At 54.2% G+C, this 18,984-nt stretch overlaps 1 protein-coding gene across 5 annotated transcripts in view; it reads left to right on the forward strand.

Annotated features, from left to right (window-relative positions):
* Positions 1–352: 352 nt before the first annotated feature.
* Positions 353–18,984, forward strand: part of TMCC2 (transmembrane and coiled-coil domain family 2) — a 35,954-nt gene continuing 17,322 nt past the window's right edge. The window contains exons 1-3 of one of the 5 annotated variants that reach the window (XM_008535692.2): positions 353–717; positions 803–1,151; positions 11,952–12,488. In XM_008535692.2, the coding sequence (XP_008533914.1) occupies positions 939–1,151; positions 11,952–12,488 (750 nt within the window). In that variant the 5' untranslated portion in view covers positions 353–717; positions 803–938. Of the gene's footprint in view, positions 1,152–2,130; positions 2,215–11,951; positions 12,489–18,984 lie in introns of all 5 variants that reach the window. The other 4 variants (XM_008535693.2, XM_008535694.2, XM_008535698.2 and 1 more) reach the window with 4 other exon arrangements.

The raw sequence follows: 18,984 nt of genomic DNA on the forward strand, positions 1-18,984 counted from the left end.
AAAAAGCAGTGATGACGAGCATCCCGTACTGGGCCCCCTCCCTGCCAAATACAACGGGTGGGTGGGGCAATCCCGAGGGAGCCCTTCCTGGGAGGGTTCCGCCCGCATCTGCTGAAGCCGCGTCCCGGGCTGCCCGCCGCCCCTGCCTCTACTCCGCAGTCCGCCCTCCGCAATGCCAAAACGCAGCCGCAGAGCCCTCCAGACCTCTCCTGGGGCACCGCGCGGCGCAACCAACCCTGACAACGCGGCCGCGCGACGCCCCCTCAGCCCTCTGGGCTTCCCATTGGCCCGCTGCCGTTGTCACTCTCTCCTTGCCTCGCCTTCCCCCTCGCGGGCGGAGGCGCCGGGCGGGGTAGGTTGCGCGCTCGCTCGCCGCGGGCTCGGGCCGCGGTCGCGGCTTTGCAGCAGGCGGCGCGGCGGGCGGGCGGGAGCGGCCGGCCCATGAGGGGCGGGGGCCAGCGGCAGGGCCGGGTGCCGCAGCCGGCGCCGAGGGCGGCCGACGAGGACCTGCCCGGCCGGCTGCCCCAGCCCTGCCTCGCCCAGCAGCCCGGCCAGCCGGGAGGGATGCTCTGCGCCGCCCCGCTCTCCTCCGCCCTGCCCATGCCCTGGAGCAGAAAGTTTGGGGGCCGGGGGCTGTCTTCCTGCTCCCGCTCCAATGACTGCCCAAGGACTCCTGCTGCCCAGCCTCGACTGTGACCTGCCTCCGCTCCCCAGGTGGTAATGAACTCTTCCAAGCTGTAACCAAGGCTCCCCCTCCTCGCCCCCCCATCCTCCTTTAAAAATATTTATTTTTTAATTCAAGAAATTGTGATCCGCCGACTCCCCTCCTCGTTCATAATGTAGACCCTGGGCCTCGTTTCTGAGAGTAAGAGGGGGTGCGGTCTCCCCCAAGACGGCGCGCTGGAAGGACAGAGTCCCCTTGCCGACCCACATACACCATGAAGAGGTGCAAATCGGACGAGCTGCGGCAACAGCAGGGCGAGGAGGATGGAGCTGGGCTGGAAGATGCCGCTTGCCACCTGCCGGGCGCGGACCTCCGGCCTGGGGAGGCCGCGGGTGCTAACTCCGCTGGCGCTGGCGGGCCAACTTCAGATGCGGGCGCTGCCGCGGCGCCCAATCCGGGTCCCCGAAGCAAGCCTCCTGATTTAAAGGTGAGCGCAGACCCTCCCCTGGCAAGCCCAGCCGGCGACTTAGTTTTCCCCGCCCTACGCAGAAATGCTTTAATAGGATAAAAGTGATAGGGAAGCCAGGCAAAGGTCAGAGAGGGTGACGGATGTTGGGCCAAGACCCTGGGCTGGACGTCAGGTACCGTTTGTGCCTCTGTCTTTCAGCTCCCTTCAGGCCTCTGTGTTTGTTCCTCATTATTCAGCAGAACTTCTGGTGACTCACCCATTCGAGATGGTTTGAATAATGTGTGTGAAGTGCTATTCCCACACAAAGGGCTGGAGAGACCCCAGATGCTAACTGAAAGGTTGACATCACTTTCCGTCCTGTAACATGGCAGGGGAAGAAAATGGCTGCTTGGGAGGCCAAGCAGAGGACCATTAGTTTCTTTTGCTGAATGGTTTCCTCCTTTTGGGACCTTCCTGGATGAAGCTCAGTTTGTCCATCGGTGAAAGGGGAGTGTGGATTTCTTGCCGTTAGGTGGAGCCAGAGGTTAAGCTAGCGCTTGGAGATCCCTGCCTGCCTGCTGAACCAACCCCTAGGGTGGAGAACTGACAGGTGGCCAAGCCGTGCTTGGGCTGGTTTGGGGCCTCGGTTCAAGTTGCACACATGCTGAGCTGGCAATTGGAACCGGAATCCGAAGGAGCCGATCCCATGCAGCTGGGAGTCCTTTATTTTCTGTCTTGAGGTTGCTGAGACTGTTGTCAAGCCGTATTGAATATATCTCTATATTAATTAAAACAGCGCCAGGATAAATAATGCACCTTTGCTGGAGCTGCCACAGGGACTGCAGGCTCAGGCTTCCCGAGCCGCCTCACCATGGGGCTGACCAAGTTGTCAGCCCAAGGAAGGAACTTAGATGCCTTGGAGATTGATGCCTCGGGGAGATTTTCTCCGGAGAGGGTGCAAGGTCTGGGCTAGGGGAGCGAGAGGACTCCGTTAAATAAAGCCTGTATCCTATGGCAGCAGCCACTAAGGAGCTAACCTGAATAAGCCAATGACATTCCTCGTTTGGCCTGAGCAGCTCAGAGTCAGGAAGTCAGAGCGCAGGTGAGTGTGCTCTTACCTGTGTGTGTTACCTGTCTGTGTTCCTTGGGGAGGCCGGGGGGGGGGGGGGGTGGACAGCTGCCTCCTTGGGTGTACTTTTCAAAACTAAAGGTGACCTCTGGTTCTGTTGCTGCCCCTTTCGGGGGTTGGGGGCTAGCCTGGGTTTAAAGATGTGCTCCGTTGGGTAGTTCTGTGCAGGAAGCTTACACTGTAGTCAGGCCCAGGGAGTCCTCAGTGCCCAGCCGTCGGGTCTGAGCCCACCCTGTGTGGGTCCTATTTTAAATGAGATGGTGAAGGGGAAGGGGTGCTCTTAATGCTGACGTGGGGAGGGGGCCAGGTTTTTGCTGCAGACTTCAGCTTCATTAGATACAGATGGGCCGATACAGATGGATCTGGCCAGCAAACCCTGATTCCTTGACCAGATGGGACCATCGCCCTGAGTCCATGAGAAGCAGCCTTGGAACCCCCGCACTCTCCAGCTCAGGGTGGCAGTGGGAACTGTCGGCTCCATTCATTTCCACCTGCTGTCTTCATGAGGGAAGGTGGGCTGGTTGTGGTGTGGGGTGGGGATTGCAGTGTCTTTGTCTCTGAAAATAAAGCTGCTTTGAGAAGCTCGTTCATCTCCACCTTCTGATATCATCTCTCTTTTTTTTTTGGTGACACCCTCATTCTGGTTGGGGCAGATATAGCAACAACAAACAGGGCCGTTTTCTGTTTATGTCTGTTAACTTTATCGCATTTTACCAGGGTAGGGACTTCAGAACCAGACATGAACTTGGGGTCTATTGCAATTTGATTTGCTGTGTGATCTCAGGCAAATCACTCAACTTTTCTGAGCCTTTTTCTGGGGAAAGGGACTGGGAATATTGAAGAGTGTCCAAACTTGTTTTCTAATCCTGGAAAAGTTGTTTTCCAGTGATGGAAAAATTCCATAATTGGCTCTGAAACTGGGTAGAAGCTGACTTGTTTTAGATTTGATGGCAGCACCAGAAAGGAGCAGGTGGGGGCCAGCCCGGTGGTGCAGGGGTTAAGTTCGCATGTTCCGCTTCCATGGCCCGGGGTTCGCCGGTTTGGATCCCAGGTGCAGACCTATGCACTGCTTGTCAAGCCATGCTGTGGCAGGCGTCCCACATATAAAGTAGAGGAAGATGGGCACGGATGTTAGCTCAGGGCCAGTCTTCCTCAGCAAAAAGAGGAGGATTGGTGGTGCATGTTAGCTCAGGGCTAATCTTCCTCAAAAAAAAAAAAAAAGAAAAGAAAAGAAGGGGCAGGTGTGATTTCTAACACCCTCTAACCCCACCCTTTTGCTTGACTGTCGGGAGACCAGCAATTCTGGCTTGCTTTTGTTTTCAGTTTAAACTTTGGAGATAGGAACTTTTGGTCCCTTAGTCCTACTTCTATTTTCTTGTGACAGCTCCAGGCTTTGTGATGGATTAAGTGCATGGGAAGAAATCATCTTGAGAAAGTAGCTAAAACATAAGAGGCTTGTCCGAAGCACCTCCACAGAGGTAGGGGCGAGAGGAGAAGAGAATTTTAGTCTTTGCCAAAGAGAGCTGAATGACGCCCTAACAGTAGCAGCCAGGGGTTTCCTGGGCGCCTGTGGTCTCTCTCCGCAGTCCCTCAGTGTTGTGGCATCTTACTTGGCACTGTAAATTTCTGCTCTGGGGCCAGGGATCTGTGATTATTGGGGAGGGCCAGTGGAAAGAAGGGAAAAGTGTGAAGCCGCAGTCTTAAAGGAGCCGTCTCAAAACCATAAGTGAAAAATAACCTGAAGATGGACGTTGCCCCCCAAGAGGCTTGTGCAGGCCCTCTGGGGGCCTTCTCAGCAACTCCATACACTGGACGTGCGCTTCCGGAGGATCTCAGCAGACGCTCCTGCAGTGGGAGCCCATAATCCAGAGTCACGTTGGAATCATTCTGGAATCCAGAGTCCAGCCTCTAGGGGCTCAGATTCCTGTTTAACCACTTGAGTTCATGTCTTGATTCATTTGTCATCATTATCCAGCCCTTCGCTGCTACCAGGTTCCCTGTCAGCTGGGAGGAGATGCCAGGACTGCTGGTTGCAGAGAGTCTTGGCTGACCAGAAGTACCCTGGAATTCTCCAGCAAGAAAACCCAGCTGCAGGAAGAATGGGAGTCGGGAGGGGCTAACGGGAAAACTGCAGAAAGGGACACAGAACACACGGTCTTTTTAAAGATACAGCGTGGTGGATGCTGCTGAGGCCTGGGACCACTCACGAAGCTAAGAGTCAGCTGGTTCTGTCCTGATGAGTTTTGGAGCCTGGAGGCAGGGGAGGAGATCTGCGACCTCACAGCCTCTCCGTGCAGCTGGAGAAATTGAGCCTTTCCTGAAAGGAAGGCCTAGGCTCTTCCCCTGGACTTGCCCTGAGGTTCCCTGTCCCTCACAAAAGCCCCTGCAAATAATTTCCCTAGGGGTTTCTGGCCAGTATTGATGCTTTTTCCCAGAAGAAAAAGGGGGAACTCCAAATATGTTATTCCAGTCCTGGTTCAAAGTGCTGTTGACTTCGGGCTTGGGCTCCAGCTTGTGTTCTTCATTCACGCTACGCGTGGTCTTCCTGCCTGCTCCGAGTGGAGATCAGGAAGAGCGGTTAGAAGCCATCGCTGAGGGGAAGTCACAAGGGAGTCCACTGCGAGTCTCCGTGCCGGCTTACAGCCTGTGCTGGTGATCACAGGGGCTTCAGCCCCTGTATGAATGGCCTGTGTAGAGAGCCCGCTGGAGGAGGGATTGTGGGTCACGCAGGAAAGGCACTGTTTTAGACTAAGGAATGTGATGCGCATATGAAAGTGTCTGAAAACACATGTGTACAGTTTAAATAACAATAGCAAAACAGCAGGCCCGCCGGGTGGCGCACTGCTTAAGTTCACACGCTCTGCCTTGGTGGCCCAGAGTTCACTGGTTGAGATCTCAGGTGCAGACCTACATACCGCTAATCAAGCCGTGTTGTGGCAGCGTCCCACACAGAAGAACTAGAATGGCCTACAGCTAGGATACATAGCTATGTACTGGGGCTTTGGGGAGAAAAAAAAAGAGGAAGATTCGCAACAGATGTTAACTCAGAGCCAATCTTCCTCACCAAAAAGCATAAAAAACAAAACAAAAACTGAAGGTCATAGCTTCTAAAAAAAAAAAAGAAAGGGAAAAAAATAGCAAAACAGACACCCCATCTACCCACTTCCGAAGTGAAGGAAGAGAACATTGACATTCCCAAGAAGCCCCTGCTTGTTTTTCTGTTCTTTTGTTGGTTTGTTTTACCTTTTTTGTAAGGCCCAGTGTTTACAGTGCCAAAATTTATGTGTTTCAGTCTCTCCACTTTTTCAGTGGAGGAGAAGACAAGCTACTTCATAGGGATGTGGCTGGCATGAAGGAGAGCATGTGTTCCAGGGCTCTAGGGGAGGGTGTGATGGCAGAGTGTGGCTCTACGTGGCCTTGCTGCATTATAAGGCTCCTCGTTCTACTTCAGAAGTGATGTATTCAGGCTTGAAGATTCCTGTAGTCTCAGTGGGAGCTGGAGCCCTGGGACAGGTTTCTTCAGGGGAGGTGGAATTGAGGTAGAACTAAGAACAGGGAAACGGGAGACGAGTTCTTCGGCCACGGGTACTGCCCTTGCCTCCAGGTGAGCTCCCAAACAGGACGGAAGACTTGCGAGAAATCATCCATCAAGGGACAGTAAGTTTAAGGGTGCTTGGAGCATCATGTGATGGAGTCAGAAACATGGGCTTAATCAGAAAGGTGTCCTGGGGGAGTGGGCTTAGAGCACAACAATGAAGAAAGAATGGAACATTAATTCCCAAACAAGAGGAAAGGGGCTTTCTGAGTGGGGGAAGTGAAATGCAAGTGCCAACTCTTTTGTAGGGCCTGTGTCCTTTTGGACTGAAGTGGCAGTTGTCCTCCCAGCCCTGTAAATGGTCAGGAACAGTGGAGGCGCGTGGAGAATGCTGAGGGTGCCGGTTTCTATCCCGCCTGCACCTCCTGTGAGGCGGGCCGAGGCCCTGCGGCCTGGCACGGCCTCGCTCCAGCCTCCACCTCCAGTAACATCAGAGCAGCCCTGTGTGTGGGTGCGGGCGGGGCTGATGGCCCCTGGGAAAGCATGTGGCGGTGGAGCTCTGTGTCCTGCCACACGCCTGGTTCCAGATGAATTCCCAGCTGCTCTAGTTCCAGTGGGGACTGTCTTGCAGGCTCAGTATTTACAGAATGTGCTTCTTTTTGTGTATTTAATTGTGTCTTAACTGAAATCTCATTAATAAGAATCTCTTCCTCAACAAGGAATTGAAACATTCCATAGGACCTGAATTTGGGGCTGAAGTTTAAAGAAAGTGTGGCTCTCAGGCTGGGAAGAAAGCTCAGGTGGCCTCTCAGTGGTGGTCTTAGAGGCCAGTTCAAAACTCATGTCTATTTTCATCTCTCTTCGAAGAAATGGTGTCTCCCTTGGAAATCCTCATAGACTCGGAGGGTGCTTTCTCAGAACAAGGGGCTGTGACTGGACAGGGCCCACCTTTATCAGCCAAACACTTAAGCCTCTCTCCTTGGGAGACGTTAGAACAAAGCTGTTGAGGGATAGCAGGTACGTTTTGTGATTGTGTGAGAAAAACAGTATTTTACTTTTCAAACCAAAAAGCTAAAGGCTTCCTTAGTCCACCCAAGTTAACTGAGTGATGACCACTTGGAAAACAAAGCTGCCGGTATGGACACGAGCCCTGACCTAAGCCGTGTGTGAAGACCTGAACACACTCGGGCTCCTGGTCTGTGTTCATCTGCTGCCAGCCAGCTCAGTCTCGGCAGCTGGTCAGATGGCAGCCTGAGACAAGGGCTTCAACTGCAGTGGACGGGTCTGGGGTAGACACGAGAAAGCTGCTGCACCGAGCATTTTAAATCTTTGGAAAAGGTAGTTGTCGAAGGATTGAATCACCTTTTTAAGATGGTTTTGTAGACTTGGATAGTTTCCACTCAGAAAATGAACGCACAAATAGTGAGGTGGCAATCGCCTTGTTTGTGTTGAGGCTTCTGCCAGGTGGTCTTAGGGACACAAAGATAGAGATGATACAGCTCCTGCCCTCCGTTCGCTCCTATCCGCATCGAGGCTTCCATCCATAAGCAGAGGAGAAGTTGGATAACAGTTTGAGAGAGCACTAGAAGCCATGTCACAAGGCAGGACGTGATTAATTGCAGGATGAGTGGTGCAGATAATGAGCTCGAGTGCAGAGCCACGTGGTGAGATCTGCAGACTGGTGTGGTCAGGGGGCTTTGCGCAGGGGGAGGCGGTGGAGGATGGGCGGGATGGGCGGGATGAGAAGACGCAGAGAGAGGGCACGGTGTGCAGGTAACTTTAATAAAAACGTTCCACGCTGGCATACGTCAGTTGGTTCTGCCTGAAGACCCAGTGGGCGCGGTCACCTTTCCCGACTTGCATGGGCTCCAGGCAGAATTGTCTAAGCAGGAAAGGAATTAAAATAAAATTGGGGATGGGGAAATCATTTGCCCCTGAGTTGAGATCTGTTTTTTAATGTCAGCTGTGATGCCAGGGAAGAAAAACATGATTCCAAAAATCTTTCATCGCTATGTTTCTAACAGAAGCCCCAAACAGGCCTGAAGAGTTGCGCTGTTCACTCCTCTCCATTATGTGGTCGTCAGCGCCAGACCTGGGGTGATGCTTCCTCTCGGCTCCAACTCAGGTTCCCCACCCAGAGCTTCTTAAGGACAACTGGAGACTTCCACAGTCACTTTGTATCCCGAGAGTAGGACTCTGTGGGTTTTCACAGCGATTAGCTCTCTGATGCTGGCCCTGTTTCCATAGAGACCCTATAAATAGAGGCACGTTGGCGACCTAGGCTTGCTAAGGCTCACGGTGACCCAGTCACCCCACTGAACGCTCCCAGCCCAACCAGTGGTGGGCAGAGGGAGTGTGAGACCCAGGTGGGAGGAAGGGACGTGCAGTCGGCTGCCGGTACGATAATTAGCTGTGGGTTAGTGTGACTTTTTAAAATCCTTTCGGCTTTTCTGGGAGTTGTTAAAAACATGGGGACCTGTAGGAATTAGAAGCCGCTTTAGGCTATTTTTAACCAGATGGTGCCAAGACACTGTACCCTGGAGCGTTTTACTCGTGCAGCTGTGTTTGCAGATTTTGGAGCAGACTTCCCCTTCTGAGGACCCACACCCAGGGGGGAAAACGGAGGAAGCCCAGCTGTTCAGAGACCACAGGCTTCTCAGGAAGGAACCTTCGGAAACCATCTAGTCCACTCTTTCTTCCTGAGAGAAGGAGGGCGCCCAAAGAAAACGGGTCCTTCCTGCCCTCAAAGGCAGCTCCAGGCAGAGACGCAGACTCCCCTCGTTTGCCCCCCGGGTGTCGGCCCCTGACCCCCCCCCCCCTCCTTTCTGAGCGGCTCCTGCCTCCGGGCAGTTCTGGGACAGTTCTTGCTTATTCTTGTGGGTCAGGAGGGCTCTGCTTGGGTCCCACCTCTAACTCTGAGACATCTCCACTCTCTCTTCCTAACACATGGTTTCGTTTGGCCAGCAAAATGGTTTCTGGCAGCTGGGGAAAAGCAAAAGTCAGTGTGGAAAAGCAAGTGACATTTAGTAGCTGGAACCGGTTAGTCAGAGCAGGTGGCGCTTCCTGCTGCATTGGAGGCAGTTCCCTCAAGCTAGTCACCATGGCTTTCCTCGTTTTCCAGAACTTGTGGCTGGTTATGTGTATGTGATGAGGTTTTTTTTTCAATGCTTACCATGTGATGTCAAAACCCCTTAACCGTCTCCTCCTGGACACCACGTGCAGAAGCAACCTGGCTGCATGTCACCCTATTTTCTCGCCTGCACCTTGTAAGTAAGGAAGAACCCCTTCGTTTGGAGCAAGACGCCGCTCCCCCCATTATTCTTTGTCGTCTTTTTGGTCTTTCCCTCGTGCCTGCCGTAGACTGCAGCAGACTCAGAGCTGCTGGGGCAGAGGTTCTGCGGTCACTTGAGTCACCATCCCTGGCTTTCCTTCACCTGCAGGACAAATGGGGAGGTGGGAAATGAAGGCCCTTCTTGGTGGTTAAAGGTCTTGCCCAAGCCCCACAATGTGGCATGGGCAGATCCAACGCTATACCTCAGGGACCTAACGCCCCTTGGCCCAGGCATTTTTGTTTTGTTTTAATCCTGCCTTTGATAATGTTCTGGGACACACGTCAATACTGTATCTACTTGAGTCTTGGAATTAGTGTGTGAGCCAGTGAAGGTAAATTAGACTAGAAGTTGGGGGTTCATCTGTGTGACTTAGATGAGCCACTTAACTGTGCTGGGCCTCAGTTTCTTCATCTGCAAAATGGAGTCACTGATGCTTCATCTGTCCCACCCTCCCTCCTGAGGTTAGGCTGGCGTCAGGCTAGAAGGACAGCATAAATTGGAAAGTGCTTTGAATAATGCTGTTGTATAACATTAGAAACATTAGAAACAAACTGACCAAGGATTTTAGGCTCTAAGGCAATATGGCAGACAGTGATGGTTGCTGTCCACAGCACCCCGCCCGTTTCCCGGGGCTGAGGGAGGGGAAATGCCTGAGAGCTCCAGGACCTCCGGGGAAGGCTTGCGAAGGGTAGCTCTTTATCTGTGTGGATATGGAAGAGGGGCCACAGTGTAGGAGAAGCCAGGTTAGGAGAGGAGAAATCGGCCTGGAATAGGATGCTAGGAAGACAATTTGCAATATGGACTGTGACCATTTGGTAGAAGCAGCTGGGCAAATGCCAGAGCCAGCTGGCCCCTCCGCGATACCTGGAGGGAGGTCTGGTATCAGCTCGGGTCTGAGATTGTGTAACTTATTTGGTGTGTAAAATGGGTGATGTAAGGGTCCCACCTACTGTGAAGATTGTGAGGGAACTCCAGTGAGGTGAAAATGAAAATCCTAAACTTTTATACAAATGCAAGAAAGTACAGTAATATCCAGATGTAAGTGCGGCCGTCTACACAAACAGCGCTGAGGTGTGAGGTCACAGTAAGAGCGGGGCCAGCGAGTTCGGAAGACCTGAAGATGTGTTTTTCTTGGTTGCTGCAAGGGCTAAGTTTTCCGCTCTGTAAGTTTGTTTCTAGAAACAAAGGAACCCAGCACGTGTAATTTGGAATGTTTTTAAGTGGCTGAAGCTGCCTCATGAGTTTATGGGTGGTTCCCACGGGTGAAGACCCACTGTGGCGCACTGCGCCCCCCGCGCTGGGTTCTGAGCTTCCCTCCCCGGTCACAGAGTGTGGGTTCTCACCTGTCCTTCCAGGTCCCAGCCCTCCTCCCGCTGGCCCTGACACCTGCCTGGGGGCTCAGCCTGGCTGCATGCACCCGCCCGCTGACCGAGGCAGCTGTCTGGATGGGGTCGCACGTGGTTCTGCCAAGCACGGGCAGGCCGGCCGCCCTTCTCTGAGCCGTCTTGCTTGGGGAGCCCGTGCAGAATCTCGGCAGCAGAGCTGAGGCGGGGGGCGGGGGGCTGGGGCTGGGGCAGCCTGGGCTCCAGGGCCTCCTCAGTCTGTTCCAATTTGAGGGGAAAGACGCCCGTGTGGGTAGCTGTTCTGACATCTATGCCAAAGAAGTGTTCACGTCTCTGCCTGCACTGCAGGGTGCACCCATGGAAGTAAAGTTTATTCATTTATTACGTTTACCAGTTTGTTATAAAGGGTACAGATGAACAGCCAGATAAAGAGGTACATAGGGCGAGGTCCAGAAGGGTCCTGAGTGCAGGAGCTTCTCTCCCGATGGAACTGGCGTTCACCATCCTCCTGTCACGTGGATGTCTCCATCAATCCGGAAGCTCCAGTAATGTTTATTTTATTGCCAACTCTATCAAGAATGTGATTGGCTACAAATATCAGAGTGTCATACTAGAGTTGTGTAGACACAGATAGGTTTCTTTCTTTCCTGCAGCAAGAATCCCAGGACATGCATTCACAACTGGTTTGGTGGCTTCACAGGGCCATCAGGTTCTCAGGCCTGTCCTGTGTTTGTAGGCCTTCGTCATCATGCCAGTCATCTTGTGGTTGCAAGATGGCTGCTGCATCTCCAGGCATTACCTCCACGTTCCAGATGGGGAGAAGTATGAAGGACCAGTACCTTTATCAGGAAAGCAAGTGTTCCGAGAAACGCTCACTTTGCTTTTCATTGGCCAAAACTATACCATGTGGCTATTCTTAGCTGCAAGGGAGTCTGATGAAGCAAGAATTTTTAGCAAGGCTCATTAGGACCATGCAGTTTGGGTGGTAAGGAGGAAAGGGGAATAGATACTGGGTAGGCAATTAGCAGTGTCTGCTACAACAGTATAACCTGCATGTATGACCTGATTTTCCCAGGCAGTGAGGCATCTTTGGAAACGGGGGGGCCTTGTGGTCTGAAAGAGCCAGTGCAGCTTGAAGGGCCTGGGGGCAGGGGAGAATCAGTCCAGAGGGATGCAACCTCGCAAGCCGAGTGCTGCCAGGCCCCAGGCCCCAGCCTGGCCACAAGGATATCGTGACCAGTGACCTGAACCCCCTTGTTAATTGGGAATGTCCTGTGGGGCGCCACGGGGTGCATTTCTTTGGGAATGAAAAGAGTGGGTCTGGGCTGCCCCCTTCTGCAAGGTGACCTTTTAGGTATGACGGGCCATTCACGGGGATCATCCAGATTCAGACAGCTGCAGTGGCGGCACGGACCTCCCGAGAGCAGACCCCTCCCCCGCCCCCAGCAAGGGGCGTCTCAGAGCCCTCCACTCACCAGGCTCTTCATCTCTCCCCTTAAGAAAATCCAGCAGCTCTCGGAGGGCTCCATGTTTGGCCACGGCCTGAAGCACCTGTTCCACAGCCGCCGCCGGTCGCGGGAGAGGGAGTCCCAGACGTCTCAGGATTCCCAGCAGCAGCAGCAGCAGGGCCTGTCTGACCATGACTCCCCGGACGAGAAGGAGCGCTCCCCGGAGATGCACCGCGTCTCCTACGCCATGTCCCTGCACGACCTGCCCGCGCGGCCCACCGCCTTCAACCGCGTGCTGCAGCAGATCCGCTCCCGGCCCTCCATCAAGCGGGGCGCCAGCCTGCACAGCAGCAGCGGGGGCGGCAGCAGCGGGGGCGGCAGCCGGCGCACCAAGAGCAGCTCCCTGGAGCCCCAGCGTGGCAGCCCCCACCTGCTGCGCAAGGCCCCCCAGGACAGCAGCCTGGCCGCCATCCTGCACCAGCACCAGTGCCGCCCCCGCTCCTCCTCCACCACCGACACCGCCCTGCTGCTGGCTGATGGTGGCAACGTGTACCTCTTGGCCGAGGAGGCCGAGGGCGTTGGCGACAAGGTGAGACCGGGCAAGAGCAGGGCCTTCGGGGTGGGGGTGGGGGTGGGGGGGGGTGGGGGGTGGGGGGTGGGGGGGCTACTCAAGAGGCAAGAGCCGCCTGCTGAGGCATGTCTGGACCTGGGGAGCTGAGCTGGGGACCGTGCCTGGTGGGGGTGGACGCCCTGCCGCCTGCAGAGCTGTCTGCCTGGTTGAAGGCGTCAGAGATAGACTAAGCCAAAAGCAAGAGATGACCCCCAAATGGCTAATTTCTGTTTGTTTAGGAGTTTGTGTTTCAGAATTGTCTTTTGCTCAGGCTGATGTTGGTTTTGGTTTGTTTTCCTTAAACACACTATCAAGAGGCAGTGCCTACAGTAGTTAAGAGCACAGATTAGCACCAACCCTGGTTCTGCCACTTGGGCTGCATCAGTCACTTAAACCTCTTTGTACCTCAATTTCCCTGACTGAAAATGGCGATAATGGGCCAGCCCGGTGGTATAGCAGTTCAGTTCATGGGCTCTGCTTCGGGGAACCGGCGCCAGTTCGGATCCTGGGTGTGGACATACACACCACTTGTCAAGCCATGCAGCAGGCGTCCCACATATAAAGTAGAGGAAGATGGGCATGGATGTTAGCTCAGGGCCAGTCTTCCTCAGCAAAAAGAGGAGGATTGGTGGCGGATGTTAGTACAGGGCTAATTTTCCTCAAAAAAAAAAAAAAAGAAAAAGAAAATGGAGATAATAATAGCAGAGTTGTAGGATTAAATGGGTTCGTATGTGTAAAGTACTTGGAATGGAGCCGGCACAGTATCGTTTTTGTTGTTACCAACAAAGGTAGGGGAGGGATCGTGGAGGGTTGTTTGGGGAGGAGAACATCTAGTTTGGTACTTCATGAATTTCTGTGTTCACTCTTTTATTCATGTAACAAGTATTTTTTGAATAATTGTTATGTGCTGTAAGAACCCACAAGCCAGAGGGGCGGGGAGACAGATGGGTGAATGGACAGAACAGGGTGAAAAGGCTGTGATAGAGGCTGTGGGGGCTTCGGGCGGGGCGGGGGCAGTTGGTGAAGACTTTCTGGAGGAACCCATCGACTGAGTCTTGAAGAAGGAGTGCACTTCAGCCAGGGAAGAGCTGAGAGGAGGGCAATGGCGAGTGAGGGTGTAGCATGTACAACAGCAAGTGAGCTGGTGCCAGGGGCTGTGAGGGGTTCATCGTGGTTCAAGCCTCCAGCACTTTTGAGGACTGACAGGTAGGCAGAGGCTTGATCACAGGGTAGGGTGAAGCTATCAAGGGGTCTTAGGCAGGAAACTGGGGAGAGGAGGTCCCTCTGGGTCTCAGTGTAGACAGTAGATTGGGAAAGGGGACAGGAGTGCAGTCCTGGAAAGTGTTTTTGGAGCTATTGCAGAAGTCCAGGCTGCAGTAGTGAGAAGGGAAAAGAGGAGACAAGTTCAGAAGACATTTGGGAGTTAGACTCCACAGTACCCGGTGAGAAAGTGGACATGCGAGACAAAGGCAGGGAAGGACTGAGGAGGATCCTAGGGTTTCTGCTGTAGCAGCTTCAGGGATGGGGTGTCCTCTAGTTGAGGAAGCACAGGAGGAGCGTGTTTTGGGAGGAAAGTGATGAGTTCAGTGTTGGATGTGTTGAGTTGCAAGTGTGTTTGGGAGCTGTCCAGCTGGGGAGCACCACCTGGCAGTCCGGTTCATGGGGGAGAGATGGGCGGGGTGGGTGCTCTGGAGTCAGCACTGAGCTTGAAGTCATGGGTATGGATGCGACCCTCAAAGGGCACATGTTGAGTGAGAAGGAGGCCAAGGACAGATCCGACATGTAGGCAACAGGGCAGCCAGATATGTGGGAGTGAACCTGGAGAGAGATGACGCCAAAGCAAAAGAAGAAAGGAGTTTGAAGAAGGAAGTACTCAACAGAGTGAGATGCGGCAGCAGTGCGCGGGCAGATGTGGGTTTGGAAATGTACGCGGGCAGTATCAAGCAGTACAGTCATTGATCCCTGGCAAGAAATCAGTCTCAGTGGATTGAGGAGATGGCGAGAGTGGAAGCAGCACCTGCCTCTTGTCTGGAGGAGAAGGGACAGTGGGGTCTGGTTGAGGCAGTCTGGGTTTTGTTGGTTTTTGAAAGATGGGTAGGGAGGGTTGCAGATCACATAGGGCCTGATAGGCCAGGAAAAGGGCTTTTGACTTTTTTCTGAGTGAGCTGGGAAGTCATTAGGCTTTGTACAGATGAGCGACACCTTTTAAGAAGGTCACTCTGGCTGCTGTGTGGAGGATAGGCTGGGAGCCGGCGGGGAGGGTGGGGTCCAGCTGGGAAGCTGTTGGGCCCTCCGGGGTGGGATGACCGTAGCCTGCCGTGGGGTAGGCGTGTGAAGGTGTGGAGAAGCAGCTGGGTGCTGGATTTGCCTCAGAGATTGAGCTACAAAGGTTTCAGATGGGTGTGGGGCATGATAGAAAGGGAGTGGGCAAGGAGGGCACACAGGTTTTTGGCCTGGCATGTGGAAAGAAGAAACTGCCATTAACTGAGTTGGGGAAAACAGCAAATGGAACCGATGTCTGGCAGGGGCTGTGGGGGGCCGAAATCAGAGCTAGGTTGTAGACATGTTATGTTTGAGATGACTATTAAACATCCACGTGGAAGTGCCAAATAAGCAGTCAGATGTATGAGTCTGGAGTCTTGGGGAGAGATCCAGGCTGGAGGCATACATTTGGGAGTTGTCAGCATGTAGATAGTATTTGAAAATGATGGCACTGGACCATTTGCAAGCACAGTTTCAACTGTGGAGAAGTCTGTTCCAAGAGTGAGATCTGGATGTGTCAGCTAAAAGGGTAACGTGCCTTGTGGAATGGAGCCCTAGAGGGGCCCAGTGGAATGAAGCAAGTTGTTCGGACATTAATGAGCAAGCGGTCTGCATGCAACTGCAGCCAGGCCCACCTCTCACTGCTGAGGCAGTGAATACATTTTAAAATGGAATTAGAAAAATCCTGCCAAGCAAGGGTCTCTGGTACTACAGCTATTTTACGGGGAGGGAGAACGTGAACCTTGTAGTCTCCAGCTGCCTGAGCAGACGGAGTGGGTGGGCAGTGGGCACCGGAGGAAGCTGGCAAAGGGTTGCTGATGTTTGCTGACTGGGGATGCGGGGGCCGGGGTCGGCCGGGGTGCGGGGCAGGGTGTAAGCCAGGGAGCTTCTCCAGGAGGCTTCTCCACGTGGCTGTGTTTGCTCTTCACACTACCCTAAGATATCCGGAGGGAAGCAGGGTTCTCTTCTTGCTGCAGTGGAAGGCCAGGCCTGGAGACTCTTGAGTGAGCTGACTAGGGGGCCGGTTGCCTGGGTTCAAGGTGGTAATGGGGGAAATGGTTGTTGCTATGACTGTTTTCCATCCTTATTTAAAACTTTCAGCTTTCCAAAGCTTTGTCTTATATATTGCCTGGTTAATCTTAACAACGCCCCTGTGGAGTTGCCAGGGTAGGTGTTATTGTCTCTGTTTTACAGATGAGTAGACTGAGGCCTGGAGCAATCAGAGGCTGCTTGCTTGAGGGCACCCAGCTAGTTCTTGGCAGAGAAGAGACCGGACCCCGTGTTTCCAGCGTGTCCACAAGACCAAATTGAGCTCTGCAGGCACTAAATCCCCGGGGATCGCTTTAGGCAATATCCACAGGGCGCAGGCATGCCTCAGCCCAGGAGGGGCTCATCTCTTGGTTTCCATTTGCCCTTTAGTGATCAGCTTTCTGGACCTGGAGCTGTCCCTCCAGGGACGGACGTGGCCCTGGGGGTCTTGAGGGGTGCTTCCACATCCCGAGGAAAGGGGTCTTCCAGTTGTCAGAAGCCCTGCCCTGTCAGCTGACTTCCCCAGACCCAGAGACCAGTGGTTGGTGTGAGAAGCTGTGGTGGTTCCACCCCCGTCTCTGGGCATGAATAGACGGTATTCTTCTCTCTCTAGTAAACAGGGCCCCACATGCTCTCTGTGAGCTCCCTGGTGATTACTAGCATCTATTTTTAATTCATAAGCCTCCTCCACCACCCACACCCCTTGCCATTGTTTAGAACTCACCAGCTGGCTTTCGGACCAGAGCCGGCCCTGTGGGGGTTGAGTTACTGAAACACCCTGGAGGCAGCTAAAGTTCCCGGGCTGTCCTAGAGAGGCTCAGCCCAGCCCCACCCTAAGAAAGTAGGGGACCTGGCACCCTAAGGAGAGTAGGGGTGCATCAGAGGGACAGATAGGGGCTCCTGGTCCCAGGAAGCAGCTCAGCCGTGGTGATGGAGTTTGGCTGTCATTTGTTCCCTCCAGATCCAGTTAGCTGTCATCGGGGTTGTGCCTTAAATGATTTCCCTTTAAAACAAACACAAATTGCTGTCTCAGACTCGCCATTCTGCTTTCTACTATTTGTGTGACACTGAGCAAGGTAGCTGTTCTCTCCGTCTTATGTCTATAAAGTGGAGAGAAATTGTCGTCATTCGTTGGTGCCCTGGGGCGTTGGTAGGTGAATGGAGAATGCAGGTGATGTCGGGGTTCTCCGTCTGTGTATGGACTTAACCTCTGGGACCCCTGGGCCCTGGAGGCTGCCGCAGGAACCACGGGTGGTACGTGCAGAGCAGTGGAGTTGGGCTCCCTGGTCCCTGGGCATGTGGGTCTCCACGCTCTTTTTTGCTGAGCGGCAGTTCCTAGAATGTGTGTACTCTCGGGAAAGTGGGCTAACTCTTCCTCCTGCCTTCGTTGCCCGCCCCCAGACTTTATGGGAGTGGTTGAGCCCCTGCAGGGGTCCCATGCTGGGACCCCTTTCCGCCATTTCTTCCATGTCTAGCTTGGTCATTGCTTCCCTCTCAGCCTGTTCAAAACCTCTCTCCAGCTGTCCCTACGTTCCTCTCACCCCTTCTGGGTTTGTGCAGGGTGCACTCAGCTAGAGGGTCTGGGGAGAGGAATGGCGCAAGTGTGCTGGCTTTATAGCCGGCTCTGCCGGGCTGGCCCCTGGCCTTGCCCTGGCCGCCCCTTCTCCTGTATGTAGTGTGGCTGGTCCCCTCTGAGGACCAGGAGTAGGGTGGGGCGGGAGCCGGGAGCTCACAGAGGGCACCTGGCAGCCCCAGAGACCAGCACGGAGGTGCTCAGCGGCAGGACGACAGGCCAGCCTGCTGCTCTCTGGCTTTGAGGGCACACAGGGTGGGAGAGGGGGCCAAGGTCTCTCCAGTCGTGTTGCGGGGTGTGGTGGGAGGGTGGAGAGATGACGCCGTGACTGGATGCTTCCCTGTGGCCTCATGGAGGCGTTATCTCCAGGCCCCAGACAGAGAAGGCAGTGGTGTTCTGCCATCACCTGAACCAGATCAGACCCGGGACAGCCTCTTCCCTCGGTACTCCTCCACAGATTTATCCAACAACAAGATTCCTTCTCTGCCCTTGCGTAAATAAGCACCCCTGTTTACTTCGAGGGGTGAGAGTGAGGGCCGCTCTTGACTCCAGGCCCTTGCCAAGAAGACAGCTCTTGGCTGGCGCCAAGGGGCCCTGGTTTATGTGTGTCTGGGAGCCTGCTGGTTCAGAGGTGGGTGGGGTCAGCTCGTTGAGAGTTTTCACACGTGTCCCCTGGGCATCTGGGGGAGGCCAGTCAGTTCATCTGTGGGGCCTCCTGATGTGTCTGGGCTTGGAGGCCAGGTTACATGGGAGGCCGAAGGGGCTCTGCTCCAGGGTCCAGCTGGGTCCCCTGGTCTGTCCACACAAATACATCCACCTTCAGAGCTGTGTGATGCTCCGCCTGTCCTGTCACCTCTGGACACGCTTGGGTCTGTGCCTGTCTGAATGCACCCCCAGTTCCTGGGGGGGACAGCTGCCTTCTCTGTTCCCCTCCTGCACCCATCTCGTCCCGTCTTCCCTTCTCTCTTCCTCTGCATGGAAAGGCCCCTCAGGCAGAGGGAGAGCCGGAAGCAGGCAGCCGCACGGCCTCCCGAGACTGTGCCTATGCTGCTAGCTGCTTGCCAGGCCCAGGCAGGGCGACTCTGCAGTTGCCATGAACGCTCGCTCCCTGTCCCAGCAGTCCAAGCCCCTATTGCCCTGGGGCCTTCAGGCCCCGCCATAGCCGTGTGTCTTGTGGTACCTGGGAGTCAAGAAGTTCTTCCTCTAGTCTGATTTGAGTTCCTCATGTTCAGGTGAAGCTCCTTGCCTTTTAGGAATCCTCTCTGATCAGGAGGGGGCCAAAAAGTGAGGACTCTGCCCCTTACCCAAAGCTCTGACACCAGAGACCGTAAGCAGCAGCCCCCTCCTGACTTTAGAGTGGAGTTGTGGGCTCAGTTAGCTGCCCCATCAGGCCACTGGCCTCCAGAGTTAGCCTTTATTCGTTTTCCCCGCAGACATCCATGACTTTCTTTCTAGATAGTAAGTTCCCAGTGCTCTCCAGATTAGCTCTGGCATCTGGGAGTACAGACTTTCCCAGGTGCAAGGGGCGAAGTTAGATAGTGTCCAAGGTTCCTGGCAAGACCTGATGTTGTACATTCTTAATCTGCTGGTCTCTAAGCTCGGGCCACAACC

The sequence above is a fragment of the Equus przewalskii genome, chromosome 23 (assembly GCF_037783145.1).
Source record: "Equus przewalskii isolate Varuska chromosome 23, EquPr2, whole genome shotgun sequence".
NCBI classification, from domain to species: Eukaryota; Metazoa; Chordata; class Mammalia; order Perissodactyla; family Equidae; genus Equus; species Equus przewalskii.